Source organism: Peromyscus maniculatus, chromosome 4, assembly GCF_049852395.1.
Source record: "Peromyscus maniculatus bairdii isolate BWxNUB_F1_BW_parent chromosome 4, HU_Pman_BW_mat_3.1, whole genome shotgun sequence".
In the NCBI taxonomy this organism is placed as follows: Eukaryota; Metazoa; Chordata; class Mammalia; order Rodentia; family Cricetidae; genus Peromyscus; species Peromyscus maniculatus.
Genome location: NC_134855.1, coordinates 122478819 through 122494600, shown reverse-complemented (window position 1 = coordinate 122494600; position 15782 = coordinate 122478819). Strand labels below are relative to the sequence as shown.

The window sequence follows — 15782 nt, the reverse complement described above, 5'->3', positions numbered from 1 at the left end:
GGGGCTGCAGGGCTAGCTCAGCAGTCAAGAGCCCATGCTGCTCTTCCCGAGTTCAGTTCTCAGCATCAGGCTTACAACTGCCTTTACCTCCAGCTCCAGGGGATCCAACAGCCCTCTGATCTCCACAAACACCTGCACATATATGCAAACACACACACACACACACACACAAAATAAAATCTTAATTCCTTTAAAGTTTCTACATGAAAACAAGCATGCACTTTTGCTATGAGTAGTTAGGTACCTATTACGTAGTACTCAGGAGGCTGGGGTCAGGTTGTGAACTTAATGACAGCCTAGATACATAGTAAGATCCTGTCTCCCAAAAAAAAGCAAGTAATAACAAAGAAAAAATAATAAAAAAACAGCTTTTAGCATTTTAGTGGCTATGCTTTCAGACAATTCCTGGCATCTATATATATGCAGATGTTTTATATAAGCAATTTTACAGAAATGGACAAAACTGTAGAAGCAACTGAAAACCATGGTCTCGTCCTACAATGACAACCATAGGAGCTAGAGAGATCGATGCTTTTCCAGAAGACCCAAATTCAGTTCCCAGCGTCCATGTCAGGTAGCTCACAAACGCCTCTAACTCCAGCTCCAAGGACCGACACCCTTTCCTAGCCTCTGCAGGCACCTGCACACATGTGCAGACATGCATACACACATTAATAAATCTTCTAAAACACCCTAGCTTACATTGAGTCTAAGAAACTGAATAGGAAACAGAGAGTCTAGAAAAACTCTTAAATAACCCGTTCTACAAGGAGGTCTGATAAGCTGCAATTCAAGCCACCATCAGGTGTGCTCATCACATTCCCCTCCCGGCGATTCTAAGAGAAGAGCTATGTCCACATCTACACCATGCAAAGGGCCCAGGAACTACACCACAGAATTTCAATTTTCCGCACAGCATCTGAACATTTTACCCCGCAAACAGACTGTTCAAGTGTCTTCTACTTATTTTAGGTCAACATCAGCCAACACATGACTTCCTTTAAACAGTTAAAACTGATGAGAGTCACTTAATGGACATCAAGTTTCAGTTGAGGGAGAAAGTTTTGGAGATGGTTACATATGAACAATGGAAAACAGCACACCTTACAAAAATATCTTTTACCTCAAAGAAAGAAAAAATTATCATTCAAAAGACACCTTAGTTATGGAATAAGCTTGGCTATTCTCAGACTCCTACTCAGAAACATGTATTCACTGTCAATCTCAAGCGTAGATACCCTGCCTGTTATTTATTTCCAGTATGTTTAACATATTTCATGAATTACAAGCTATTTACTTGAAAATGGCTTTTCTGTTACCAGTATTCGTTGGACGTACTGTACACTGAAAGGATCCGTTGTTCCTCCTCTTCCAGAATGTGATCTAAAAGCTTAAATGCCAGATCAGTTTTCTACTCACACCAGACCAAGCTCACCGTAAGGAAGCTGGTCTTCTGGACAAAGTATTTCCAGGGCTGTCGTCTGAACTGTGCCCAGAAACAGCAGACAAGGAATGCTTATCTGTGTCAGAAGTCCAGGACAAGAATGTGCAAGTGTCTCTAGCCCCCGAGGTGTTCTGCAAAGTTTCTCCTCTGTGCTGCAAGTCAAGAGTCACCAGGAGGAAGAGAAGACACAAAGGGACATGGAGGGAAGGGGTCTTCCATCCAGAGGGTGGATCTTTACTGGTAGGATTTTATAAAGCAAAGAAAATGCTGTGTGTTGCAAGCATCTTCCTTACTTCGTCAATAAATTAAAGTTTGAGATTAAAAAGCTGAAAACACAAACTATAATGCTCTAAGTATCTGGACCTCTACTGAAGTTACTGAGGACTAGCTGGTCCAGAAATGCTGGATGGTAGCTTATGAGAATGTATACCTAAGTTATATGTATATCTAAGATTTATAATTTAAGTTATGACTTCTTCCTTCCAGGGTATTATCCACAACCAATATATCTTCTAGAAGTGAAGAAGTTTTCTCAATCAGTGCTAACCCGATTAAGTACATAAACAGAGCCAATAGTACATATTCTGAGGACTATAAGAACTAAGTTTTCTTTTAAAAACATTACATTTCTAACATGTTAGTTTCAAAAACTAACATTCTTGAAAATGGCCACTTAAATTTGCTTTCTTCCATTTTCCAGCTTTTATGAGATGCTACTTGCAGGCTAAGTACAAGTCCACCTATGTATTTGCAATTCTCTTCGTAGTAACATACCTGGCCTACATATAGTATGACATCTACAGGGGGTAAAAGTGCAACTGTGACCCTCATGAGACTATTCACTAATTCAAACTTCCTTCATTTTCTACCTATGTATTTCTGGCAAGTCAGACAGCCTCCCAAGTCAACTGACAGGACTCCCAGAGTGACCTAAAAAAGCAGTGGTGATGAAGACAGCTGTTCAGATTGTTATGGCAAGTACAGTCAGTCACAAGAACCCCAAGTGGCCAACACAGCACACCTAAAAGCTTTCCCCTTTCTGTTTGTTTCTTCAAAGGAAGGAGCGCTAGGGTAATTATCACTTTATCTGTTTGTGGAATGTCAGTGGCCCCTAAGGCCTAGGGGTGGAGGCTTCAGTTGGCTCACCCACGGCAGCATTCTCCAGACCTCAAATCGTACCTGGTTCACTGTAGGTACTCAGTATATGTCAAATAAATAAAAATAAACTAAAAAGCAAGACACCCAGGGGTCTGGAGCATAGCTCACTTAATGTAAGCAAGGCCATGGGTTTGCCCCAGTACCACTACCATCAACAGAACCAGTGATTACTGTAAAGTTCTTTAATGTTTAACTTGAGGACTGGCTATACCTTGTTACCTTAATATATATTAAATATACACATATTAAAATTAAACAAAACAATTTAATATAACTTGAAGGTCAGTAAAAAGTTACTGTTTAGAGTGCTAGTGTTTGAGACAGCTAAAAGTATCCATCAACAAAGACTTGTCTCCAAGTTCAAATGCAGGAATGCTGAACCAGTTGGTTATTTTGTCTTTGTTATTGAGTCAAATTGTTTCTGCCAAATCTATTTCCAGTGTAGCTACCTCTGGTTTTCTTATGCCAGAAATGACTGCCAGAAAGTGTGGGTCTGGTTTTCAGTTGAGTCTAAGCTTGGTATGACATAAGTGAAATTGATCCAGATTCTCAAGTATTCACTAAATTAGCATCGAGTATTTTTTTAAACCAGGAAGTGCTCTTTCCATACACTGTACCCCTTTTCATTGTGAAGTGTAGAGCACCCTACCCCCACACCACTCTGAAGTTCCTCACTCTGGATAACCACTCCAATTTCTTGGGCACCCAACCTGCTGCTTCTAGAGAAGAGCTTGGTACTCACTTGCTGCCACGTCAGCTTCAGCCGTTCATACTGCTCCTTGCCGTCTGCCGAGCAGTCGGAACAAGTAAACCTGAAAAAGTTATCGCCCTTAAGGTAACTGAGCTGTTCCCTCAGCTGACCTACGAGAGAAAACAAAAGTCACACACATCATGGGTTTATCTCAGGCAGCGGCAACCCAAAGGCTCAGTTAATCGATCAGATTTCCAAGTTTTCCATGGTGGGTTTTTCTCCTTCTGCAGCCAACCCAGGACAGCAGCAGAGAGGGAAAAGGTGTTTCTCCTTCTAGTGTCAGGCACACGCCCCTCCTAGAACCTGCGGCTCCTTAGCTTTTAGGAGAAAGGTCCTGGAAAAGCAGGTATGATTGCTCTAACTGGATTTCCCAGTGGCCACATTCCTGACTCCTCCAGGCAGATCTCTTCAAACATTCTTTCAAGGAACACCTGAGCTTGTACCACCAGCCAGGCACCAGGCTGGGACCTGGATATGCAATGTGTAAGGCAGACATGACCTGAGCCTGCTCTCGTGGGCTCATAAATCTGGAGGCAGCAAAGAACACAGGTAAACACAACTGCACTGGTTCTGGACTCTCTGATTCTGGAACATCAGAACCACCAGGTGGCTGGGCTTTATTTCCTTACTATGGCCACGTCTGCCCCAAATAAAATGCTTCGGTCTGAGTCCCGGTCTGGGCTCTGCATTAAAGCTCCTAGGTGCTGCTGATACTTTGTGCAACATGAAAACTTTCAGAGTAGGATGTAATGTGCATCACAGGGCAGTGTAAGGGCATAGAAAAGGGATGCCCGGGGGGCTGGACAGATGGCTCAGCGGTTAAGAGCACTGGCTGCTCTTCAGAGGTCCTGAGTTCAATTCCTAGCAACCATATGGTGGCTCCCAACCATCTGATGCCCTCTTCTGACCTGCAAGCATATATGTAGGCAGAACACTGTACATATAATAAATAAATAAATCTTAAAAAAAAAAAAAAAAAAAGAAAGAAAGAAAGAAAGAAAGAAAAGGGATGCCCAACTCCACTGTGGAGGGAATAGGGGTCTACTGGGCCCAGGGGAGAATAGAAATTGGCTAGAAGAGGCTGCCGTGGAACAGGAATGCAGGGAAGCTGTACAGGTGCATATTCCAGAGAAAACAAAAAGGTACAAAATCCTAGGAATCACAAAGCATTATTTAGAAAGAATGAAGGGGCTGGGGATTTAGCTCAAGTGCAAGGCCCTGGGTTCGGTCCTCAGCTGGGGGGGGGGGGAGGATGAAAAGTTCACCTAACCTCCCAAAAAAAAGTTAGCAGGGCCCAATCATGAAAGTCACCTTAAAATCTACCCTGTGAGGACAACAGAAAAGCCAGAGATTTGGGGTGGAACCTAGCTTTACTAGATAACTAAGAAGCAAAAACCAGCTAAATAGTCAATTCTACGTTTGTTTTCTATCAACTGTTACTATTAACTATTTACAGTAGCTATTAATTGAACAACTGAATCCATTTTTAGCAGAAGCTTCCACATACCAGAAACTGACCCACTTCACTAAGTGTGTTATTGCTCCATTTCACTAGCTATGAACTCTTACATAAAGCATTCCTCCAGTACACATGCCTTTTCTGGCTCTTGCCTGATGGAAAATGCTGTGTGGCTAAGGATCATGATGGCTGGCAAAGCATGAAGCAGGCAGCTGAAAATCTCAAGATCTGTGCACTGTGACTCCTTCCAGCAGATAAGAGGCTCAGAGTGGAAATGAGCCTGGTCTAAAGGCAGGAAGCAAACGTCCGCGCTGCCAGGTCTAACCTCCCATCAGAAGACAACAGCAGTATCCCACAAATGTCAACTGTAACACAGTAGGTTCTGTGAACTTGAACTTTAATTCTATACTGGCAACAGAATGTGTCCCCCAATCCACAGCATATTCTTGTCAGAAAAATATGGCCAACTCCTTAAGTAACATGGGATTCTGAATTTTTCTTGGGCGACCATCCAGAATGTTAATTTAACAATGGGATAGTGATCAACAATTTTCATTAATACAAATGTGTTTCTGTGAGGATGGCGATAACTCAGCAGTTAAGAGCACTTACTGCCCTTGCAGAGGTTACTGGTTCAGTTCTCAGCACCCACACAGTGGCCCACAACCATGTGTAATTATAGTTCCAGGGGATCTGACGTCTCTTCTGACCTCTGCAAGCACTACATGCACATGGTGTACATACACTCAGGCACACACACATACACATAAAATAAATGAATGTCTTAAAAAACTAAAAACAAAATAATGTTTTCATATATATTTACATTTGATAAAATATATTAATAATAATAAATATAATAATTATCTTTTTATTCAAGTCTATTTTATTAGTGTTTTTCACAGACTGGAAAAAAAACATCACACAGGAATTGACCAATCAAAGGAATTGAGAAGCTCCTTACTGGCTGGGATCCACTTCTGGCACTTGTCACAGAAGTAAGACAGCTGCTCTTCCATCCACGACACATCTCCTTCATCGCTGTTGAGGGAATCCCCACTCTGGTCGTGAGATAAGTCCACAGATGCCTGATCCTCTGATTCGACAATCAAGAGAGTCTCTCCCTCTACCTCACCTTCCTCCAGCCCTTCCGAGGTAGACGTTCTGGTGGCTTCATCATCATGCCGACTTAGCAGTCCACCCAGGTGGATGTTACTCTCCATTATTCCTTGCTCACAAGCTCTCCTAAGCTGACAGGGACTACTGCAAGAATCTCCACACAACTTCAGAAGGGCATCTGCCCACGAGTACTTTATCCACACAGAACAGACTTAAAAGTGATTAAGAAGACAAGATCCACTGTCCTTTATTTAATAAAGTTTAAATGGACAGTGATTGGGGGGGAGGGGACAGATCTCACTAACTATTATCTATGGACACACACACACACTCATGCACATACCCACACATACACACACTAACCCAGCACTACCCCATCAATTTTTCACAAAGTCAAGTGTTTGGAGATCCTTTTTTCAACATCTTCTCTCTTTCTGCTTCAAGTTGCTTAGTCAAAATAATCTGTTCTCCCAAAAGACGAATGTTTTCTTTTTTCTGATTTTGCCTCTCAATGTCTCTGATCACTCCGTCACGAAGCCTCTAAAAACATAAGAAGCAGATTTTAGTTACCCCCTGAACAGGTGGCTCCCATCCTGTGCCTCCAAATCTAAATAACAGCACCACCAAAATACACTCAAAATGTTCCGATTTCAAATACCCAATTACAATTTTAACTTCTGTACAATGTAAATAAAGAAACCACCAAGTAAATCTGGTAATGTGTTATGTTAATACTGAAGTGACTTCTTACCACATTTTAAGAAGCCCTGAACACAGAAAACTTAATAGGAATTAATGAAATATAAAAAAAAGGCACTATGTTGAATTTTATAAATTTAATTGCTAAGTAATACTTTTTTTTTTTTTTTTTTTTTTTTTGGTTTTTCGAGACAGAGTTTCTCTGTGTAGCTTTGGTGCCTGTCCTGGATCTCGCTCTGTAGACCAGGCTGTCCTCGAACTCACAGAGATCCGCCTGGCTCTGCCTCTAGAATGCTGGGATTAAAGGCGTGCACCACCACCGCCTGGCTCTAAGTGATACTTTTAAAATCTGATGAGTTAGTACAGCAAAACTGTGAACTGCCTTCCTATAAGCAGTTACCTGAAACAGACACTAAACATCAACAAAAAAAAGACAGTAAGAATGTGAGAAAATAAAGGATTTCTGTCATGAAAAGGCAGAAATACAAAATTCCCAATCAATTATGATTAGAAAGAAGGGACAATTACCAGTGAAAAAAGTACGTTCCTCAACGGTCGTTACCTTAGTAAATACTAAAAACAATCTCAGAATGTGAACCTGGTGCCTAACATGAAATTTAAAATGCCCACTCAGTTACTATTATGAATATTTTATACTTTGTAGCTCACAAGAGTACATTTTTAACAGAAGCTTCATGAGATTATTATTTTTATTTTTTCACTTTAAAAACTTGAATTCTACTTTATGTACATGGGTGTTCTATCTACAAGTTATGCCGGTACAGTGCCTGTAGGGGTAGAAGAGGGTGTCCAATACCCTGGAACTGGAGTTACAAATGATTGAGCTACCACATGGGTATTGGGAATCAAAACCAGGTCCTCTGCAAGAGCAGCTAGTGCTCATAACCACTGAACCATCTCTCCAGTCCCTGTATCTTTTTTTTTTTTTTAAGTATCTTTCTATGTAATCCTGACTGTCCTGGAACTCCCTATGTAGACCAGGCTGACCTCAAATGCAGAGATCTGCCTGCCTCTTATCTTTATTTTTAAAGACTGGCCTAAGAAAGAATTGGAATTAACCTAGCTGTCCACCAACAGATGAATGGATAATGAAAATCTGATGTGCACACACACACATGCACACACAATAGAATACTACTCAGCTCTAAAGAAAATTAAAGTTAAAAAATTTATAGGGAAATGATAGAATGTATAATATTGAACAAGGTCATATAATCACAAAGAAAGAAATCTCACATGAAGAATCTAGCCAATATTTGTATATATACAAACAAATGCACATGTGGGTATAGTATAATCTGACGGAAAGAGAACAAGAAAGGCTATACATACATGAGGAAGGACTGAGTGGTAATAGACACACATTATAGAAGAGAATATAAGCTAAGTGTTTTTCTAGTTCTAATTCTGTCATGGATTTTCTGGGTTTGGCGGCAAGTGCATAAAATATATTTGATATCGAAAGTATAAAATTGAATGTGAAGCTCCACTGCTTCTGTTCTGAATGCCTACTCTAACCATAGTGTAGAAGGGCTGGAGAGAGAAGGGCTTAAGTGCGCTTGTTCTTGCAAATGACCTGAATTCAATTTCCATGGCAGCTCACAAGTATCTGTAACTCCAGTCCAAAGGGATGTGATGCCCTCTTCTGACCTCCATGGGATCAGGCATAAATGTAGTGCTCATACGTACATGCAAACCTTCATAAATATAAAATTATAAAATAAATAAAAAAACTTAAAAACTATAGAAGTTCATTGAGCTGTACAGTCTTTGAGTCTCATTAACATTGGTGTGTGATTTTTTTATTTATTTGCAAGGGGTTTTTGTTATTTTTACAATAAAGTTTATTAAAAAAAAAAAAAAAAAACTCACCTAGTACTTGCTGAGCCTCTTCCAGGTCTATAGCTTCATTTGCTACACAAGGGAGTTAGGAAATTTAAGAGTACAGGGCTCGGGTCCAGCATGGTAGTACACATCTTCAGTTCCAGGCCAGGCAAAACTACATAGGGGGACTTTGTCTCAAAATAAAATAAAACCTTAAAAGAAGAAAAAAATTGCCTGGATGGACATTTAACTAAAATTCGATTTTTGTTTTGTTTGAGATGAGTTCTTGTAATTAGCCCAAGTTGACCACAAAGTCCAGATCTCCTGCCTTAGCCTCCCAAGTACTGGCTCAACCTTCTTAAACCCCCAGGTCTTCTTGTCAGTGTTCCTCATACCAAGACACAGCACAACATTCCTTCAATACTTATCTCCCAGCTCCTTTTGGAGGACATCAGCCTGTGCTGAGATCTTCATCTCCACCCACCATTCCTACCTTCCTCCAAGTGACTGCCTCACACCTCTAACTCCCACTTGCCACACTAACTAACCTAAGATCTTTTATCCACGTTAGTTTCATGTCAATTTGACCTAAGCAAGAGTCATTTGGGAAGAGGGAACCTCAATCTAAAAAATGCCCACACCAGGCCAGGTGGTGGTGCACGCCTATAATCCCAGCACTCGGGAGGTAGAGGCAGGCGGATCTCTGTGAGTTCGAGGCCAGCCTGGTTTACAGAGTGAGTTCTAGAACAGGCTCCAAAGCTACACAGAGAAATCCTATCTTGAAAAAAAACTAAAACCAAAAAACAAACAACAACAACAACAAAATGCCCATACAAGACTGGCCTGTGGGCAAGTCTATTGTGGAATATTCCTTTAAACTGCGTAAATATGTCACTGTGATTGGTTTAATAAAGAAGCTGACTGGCCAATAGCTAGGCAGGATAAGGTTACAACCACACTGAAGACCCTGGGAAGAAGAGGGGCGGGGTCTGAGAAGAAACCATGAGACACAGAGCAAGAAGGATGGGAAGTATGTACAGAAGGTAAACGAGTCTCGGGGCAGCACACAGATTAATAAAAATGGGTTAATTTAAGTCATAAGAGCTAGATGAAAATAAGCCTAAGCTACCAGCTGATCATTTATATATATTTTTTCCCCCGAGACAGGTTTTCTCTGTGTAGCTTTGCGCCTTTCCTAGAACTCGCTCTGCAGACCAGGCCGGCCTCGAACTCACAAAGATCCTCCTGGCTCTGCCTCCCAAGTGCTGGGATTAAAGGCGTGCACCACCACTGCCCGGCTTTAAGTCTCTGTGTGGTTTTTTGGGGGGAGGCTGGCAGGACAGAAAAGTCCACCTACAGTCTATGGCGCATTTTCTTGATTAGTGGTTGATGTGGGAGGGCCTGTCATATTGTGGGTGGTATCACTCCTAGGCAGATGGTCCTGGGAGTCTAAGAAAACAAATTCAACAAGCCAAGAGCAAGCTAGTAAGCAGTACCTCTCCACAGCCTCTGTGTCAGCTCCTCTCCTAGGTTCCTGGGCTGTTTGAGTATCTGTTCTCACTTCCCTCAGTGATCAACTGTGATACAGAACTGTAAACTGAAATAAACTTTTTCTTCCCCAAGTTCCTTGTGGTCATGGTGTTTTATCACAGCAATACAACCAAACCCTAAGACAGAAACTGGTACCAGAAGTGGGGTATTGCTATGTTAGATCTGATTGCATTTGAGGGAGGGAGGAAGGTTGAGATGGCACCTGAACATGGGCTGTAAAAGTTGCTGAGTGCTCAGAGTTCAGTAGGTTGTTCTCTGGGACCTTCGAAGATAAGAGTGTTGAGAGAAATGCAAATGGTGGAGGCCAGCTTGTGAAATTAAAGAGGGAAGTTTTGAAAGTCTTTTAAAGATTATATGAAGGCTGAGTGACATTTTGAAAGGAGAATACACGGTTCTAGTCAACTGGGGTTTCAGAATCAGCTGTGATTAGGAAGACACCAGCACCACTGAAGTAGATCTATCCTGGGACAATTTACAAGGGTTGGCTACAGCTGAGAAATCAACTCTGATTAACAGACCAGCATCAGTGAGGTGAAATCTTCAGAGAAGTATTTCCTCAGGGTAGGCACACAGAAGCTGTGGTCCAGAGGGGGGCAGGACTATACCTTTGGTGATGTGTAAGTCTCCCAGGCCTTAGTTGAAGTTTAAGCCCCAAGGATCATGGAGAGAAGGTAATGCTTGCACCACATTTCAGGGTCAGAGTCTCGAAAGAGAGCCCTGAAGAGGTTATTGGGAGCTGTACAGCCCAGTTGCAGGGCAGACCCCAATATTTTAGAGATGCCAATATCATTGGATAATCACCAAGAACAGCAACTGCTGTGGAGTAGAGCCAGAAGGCCAGCTTAGAAGGCCAGTTTCACGTGCTGTAGATGGCAGAGCTGGAGAAGTGACAAGGCCCCTCAGAGCCCAAAAGGATGGTGAATGGGTCCCAGATATCAAGCACTGAACTTTTGTTTTTGGTTTTGCTTTGTTCAGAATGTAACTGTGCCCTGGTTCTTCCCTACTGGAGTAAGAACATATTTAACTTATTTTTGATTTTACAAGAGTCCACAATTAAGAGACTTTGGATATTTTAGAGAAGGCTAAACTCTGAAGACCTTTGATGTTTCAAAGAGTCTGAATTTTGGCGCCAGAAATGGTGGTACATGACTTTAATCTCAGTACTCAAAAGGCAGAGGCAGGCAGACCTCGTGAGTTAGCAGCCAGCTTAGTCTACAAAATGAGTTCCAAGACAATAAGACAGTTTAGAGCATTGGTTCTCAACCTGTGGGTTGCAACCCTTTTGGGTGGAAAGACCCTTTCACGGGGCTCATTTAATACCACCAGAAAACACAAATGTTTACACTGCAATTCATAACAGTAGCAAGACTACAGTTATGAAGTAGCAGTGAATATAATTGTATGGCTGCAGTTGCCACAACATGAGGAACTGTATTAAAGGGTCACAACATTAGAAAGTCTGAGAACCACTGATTTACAGAGACCCTGTGTCATAAGGAAGGGAGAGAGAGAGGGAGGGAGGGAGGGAGAGAGAGAGGGGGGAGGGGGAGAAGAACCTGAACTTTTTAAGACTTAAAGACAGGGACTTTTAAAGTTAGGAATATGTTTTATATTGTGATACTGACATTAATAGGAGATCTTGAGAGTGAACAAAAAGATCACACTTTAATAAGTGATAAGTTTGTGTCAAGCTGACAAGGGATCAATTGTGCCGTTTAGTTTTTATCAACTTGACACAAACCTAGACATACCTGAAGAGAGAATTTACGTGTGTGTGTGTGTGTGTGTGTGTGTGTGTGTGTGTGTGTGTGTGTGAACCCCTGGAGCTGGAATTACACACAGTTGTGAGTCATCTAGCATGGGTACTCATGAGTCCTTAGGAAGAACAGCAGTGTTCCTCGCTGCTGAGCCATATCTCCAACCCCTGAAAGATGGAATTTTAACTTAGAGAATGCCTAGGACTAGCCTGAGGTAAATCTACGGGGTCTTGTCTTAATAAACAATTGATATAAGAAGGCCCAGTCCTGCCAGGCGGTGGTGGCGCACGCCTTTAATCCCAGCACTCGGGAGGCAGAGGCAGGCGGATCTCTGTGAGTTCGAGGCCAGCCTGGGCTACCAAGTGAGTTCCAGGAAAAGGCGCAAAGCTACACAGAGAAACCCTGTCTCGAAAAACCAAAAAAAAAAAAAGAAGGCCCAGTCCATCGTGGGTGATGTCACTACTGGACAGGTGGTCCTATCCATGGACACATGGTCCTGAATGTACTCAGCAAGCCAGGAGCAAGCCAGCCAGTGAGCAGCATACTTTCATGGCTTCTGCTTCAGTTCCTATTTCCAGGTTCCTGCCTCAGCTTCTTTCGATGATGGACTTTGATATGAAACTATAAACTGAAACAAATCCTTTCCTCCCTAAATTGCTGTTAGTCATGGTGTTTAATCACAGTAACAGAAACCCTAACTAAGGCAGCTCTTTATTCTCCCAATTCTAACATCTGGAGCTGTGATTCCTGCAGCATCACTAACATCCTCAACTTACCATAGGACTACACCCAGAAAAACTCTTAAGTAACTGAAAATAAGAAAGTCAAAAGGTATACTGAGTCCACCTAACCCATCGAATGCCAGGACTCAGCAACACACTATCCTGCAGCTCCCTGCGGACTGTGGCTTGTTCAGCATCTTGAAAGAAACCTACCATTTATCCCCGGCCTGGGAAAATACCCAAATTCAATATTCAAAGAAAGTTTCACTAAATACAAACCATATTGCTTTCCTATTGTCACAGTCAAAACCAAGTTGAACTGTCTGTAAGTTAGGGACCATCTGTACTTCATTTCTACTAAGTAGCTTAAAGACATTGTACGTAAAGTGAAAAACACCATGCCTGGTGTGGGGTAGACAGAAAACAAGTCATTATTTCATTGATTGCTGCCTTGAAGTTTTCCACACATCCACCATACCAATCCTTCCTTCCTCAATGTTAGATGGTAAGTTGCTAATAAATATCTGAAGGAGAGGCTACTTGGTCAGTCTTTCTTATCACTAACTTCCACAAAACACCTAAATCTTTCTGTTCTTCCACATTTCCATCCTCAGCCCTGTTTCATTAAAGCCCTTGGCACAGTTTTGGAACATAGCAGAGTCTCCATGCTCCAGGAGATCTGGTTTCATTGGTCTGGTCACCTTGTGAACACTTCTCAGGAACATGGCTTGAGACAAAGCTCTAATTCCAACCCACTGTCTTCAAAACACACCAGGATGACACAGACATCCTGTCCTATCCGCCAGGTTCAATCAGCTCCACCATCTTTTCCTTTCCCTCCTCAGAAGGAAGTTGCTGGCTACTACTCTAAGATATCCCTACGGGACAAGACTTGACTCCCAAATCTCTAATCTCTTGTGTGCGTCTAAATCACTGCTTATCCCACGCTGCGCCTCAAAATTCTTGGGACATTTCAAGATTCCTCTCGGCTTTCTAGACTGTGAATACCGAAGTCAGTGGGGCTGCTCACTCTTGACCCTTTCAGTTCATTGCTCTGCCTTTGGCACATCCGGTTCAAGCCAAATACCTGTCAGGGGTTGCCTGAAAGGCCAAAAACCAAACACTGGCCTGCGGACCATAGCTCCGTTGTGAAAAAGAAGAGACTCTAGAGAGGCCATCATGAACTATGCGTTCTCAATGTGCCTAGTGCACTGACCGTTGCAAACCTGAATGAGAACATAAAGAGACCGTCGCAGACCAGCAAGCCAGATATTCCCCCGAAATAAAAAGCATCAAAAGAAAACGTGGAGGGTGGGTTTTTTGTTTTGTTTTGTTGTGATCGTTTTCGGAACCGACTTTCCATAGCAGACTGTTCACTTACGCAAAAGCTACAAAAATCTCAAGTTGCCTTGGTCAAAGGCACAGGGGGTGTGCTGGGAGCAGGCTGCGGTATCACGGGGATCTAACGACTGGGTACTGCTTTTGTGGGCTGCGGTGCCCCCGGGCCTCGTGCTCGTCCTACCAGCGCTCTGCCCCAGGGCTACACCCCAGCCCCGCGGCTTCCGCCCTAGCCTTAGGCCTCGTGGCTGGGGAGAGGAGTCGGAGACCTGGACGCGCGCGCCCTGGAAGCCCGCCCGGCCCGCCACGCGCGCGGGGACCGCGGCGGGCTCCGCGCTCCGCGCTCCGGAAGGCGCGGTCACGTGACACCGACCTGCCGGTCCTGCCGCTGCTTCAGATGCACGCCGGCCACCGTGGCCGCCGTCAGCAGCACCGAGAGGCCCAGCACCGCCTTCGAACTCCTCGACATTCCCGCTCTGGGCCGCGGACTCGCTCCCGCTCACGTCCCCGCCACCGCCGCCACCGCCGCCGCTGCCGCCGCGGCAACGGGCCAGGCTCGACCCCTCGAGCGCAGAGCCGTCGCAAGGTCTCTGTCGTCGCCAGGCTCGAGCAATCGAGCGCCGAGCGTAGCCCCTGCCCCACTTCGCTTCGCTGCTTCCAGTGGGGCCCTGCGGCAGGGGTTTCCCCGTTTGGGGGACCGCCTCCACCAGGAAGTCGTTGTGCTGGGCAGCTTTGGAGACGCGTGGGTCTGGTTGGGAAGTACTTGTGGAGTTTGTGCGGAGGACAGCTGAACGCTATGGGGCGACTGATCAGACCCTGAATTTTTTTGCAGTCTAAAAGCTGGGTGGTTGGTTTCTTGTTATGCAGCTCAGACTTGCCTCAAACTCTCAATCCTTCTGCCTCAGCCTCCGCTACATGTCGCCTACTCACAACTCCAGTTGGGAAATGCGCTGGGTCAGGCAAGGACCCGGAAATGTGTAGCCGGTTTGTCTTTGATTCCCTTGAAGCCTGCCAGAAAGGCAAGATCCTTATGTCAAACTAACCAGGAAAATTAGAGACTAGAGTAGTTCACAAGAAGCTAAGGATGGTGTCAATTGCACTTCCCCCTTAAATTAAAAAGAGGCTTGGCTTCCCAGAACTTTTAAGTATTTAACCGAGCTGCTGCTGAAGAAGAACTGTGTATCACTAAATCACTCCTACCCACGAAAATACATATTCAAAGCTTCTTCATTGAAAGCAGCCATAGACAATGTTGACAGGGCTAATACAGCTTTTCCCAGGGCTTCTCCAACATTCACCTCGGTTCAAAACACATACCTTTAATCCCAGCAGAGGTAGGTGGATCTCTCTGAGTTCAAGGCCAGCCTGGTTTACAGAGCAAGTTCCAGGACAGCCAGGGCTACACAGAGGAAACTCCATTTTGAAAAAAAAAAAAAAAAAAAAGTTGTATTCAAAGTGTAGTGTAAACCAATGTTTATCAACCAAAGAAAAATGTTTTGTATAATTATTACTATTTAAGTTAGTGGCTGAGTGACTGTGTGCCATCAGACACTGAAAAGCAATGTATTTACTTTTGAAGTTTCTACTAAATATGTTTTCTTGTTTTCTCTCTTTTATGCCAAGACTTTCCAGAGAAAGCATTGCTGATGAACACATTATTTTACCGTGTTCAGTTAACGCCTATGTTTGAGGTACACCTGAAATGCTAGGAGAGCATGTGACAGGGCAAAACAGTGTGGGGGTTCTTCCATCTTGTATTCTTGCTGAGGCCATTTTAGGGTTAACTAGAATTTATTCTCCTTGATGGAGAATCCTGTGGAAAGTTACCCAACTCTATTCTAGGATCCCAAGGTCAAGATGCCCCAACTAACTAATCTTAGCTTCTGTCAAACTGCTTGCTTGCACAAAACCTCCCCCATGAAGCTGCCACGTGAGACAC

At 43.5% G+C, this 15782-nt stretch overlaps 2 protein-coding genes across 2 annotated transcripts in view; both read right to left on the bottom strand.

Moving 5' to 3' along the window:
* Positions 1-6035, bottom strand: part of Kat14 (lysine acetyltransferase 14) — a 37148-nt gene extending 31113 nt beyond the window's left edge. Inside the window, exons 1-2 of the mRNA XM_006984466.3 lie at positions 5777-6035; positions 3345-3463 (exon numbers count right to left, since the gene is read on the bottom strand). Coding sequence (XP_006984528.1) covers positions 3345-3463; positions 5777-6035 — 378 coding nt within the window. The remainder of the gene's footprint in view (positions 1-3344; positions 3464-5776) is intronic.
* A 118-nt stretch (positions 6036-6153) lies between these two features.
* Positions 6154-14401, bottom strand: Pet117 (PET117 cytochrome c oxidase chaperone). The gene is made up of 2 exons (XM_006984467.4): positions 14217-14401; positions 6154-6471 (listed from the first exon to the last, which is right to left on the bottom strand). The coding sequence occupies exons 1-2, from the start codon at positions 14310-14312 to the stop codon at positions 6325-6327; spliced, it is 243 nt and encodes an 80-aa protein (XP_006984529.1). The 5' UTR covers positions 14313-14401; the 3' UTR covers positions 6154-6324.
* Between the last annotated feature and the right edge of the window lie 1381 nt (positions 14402-15782).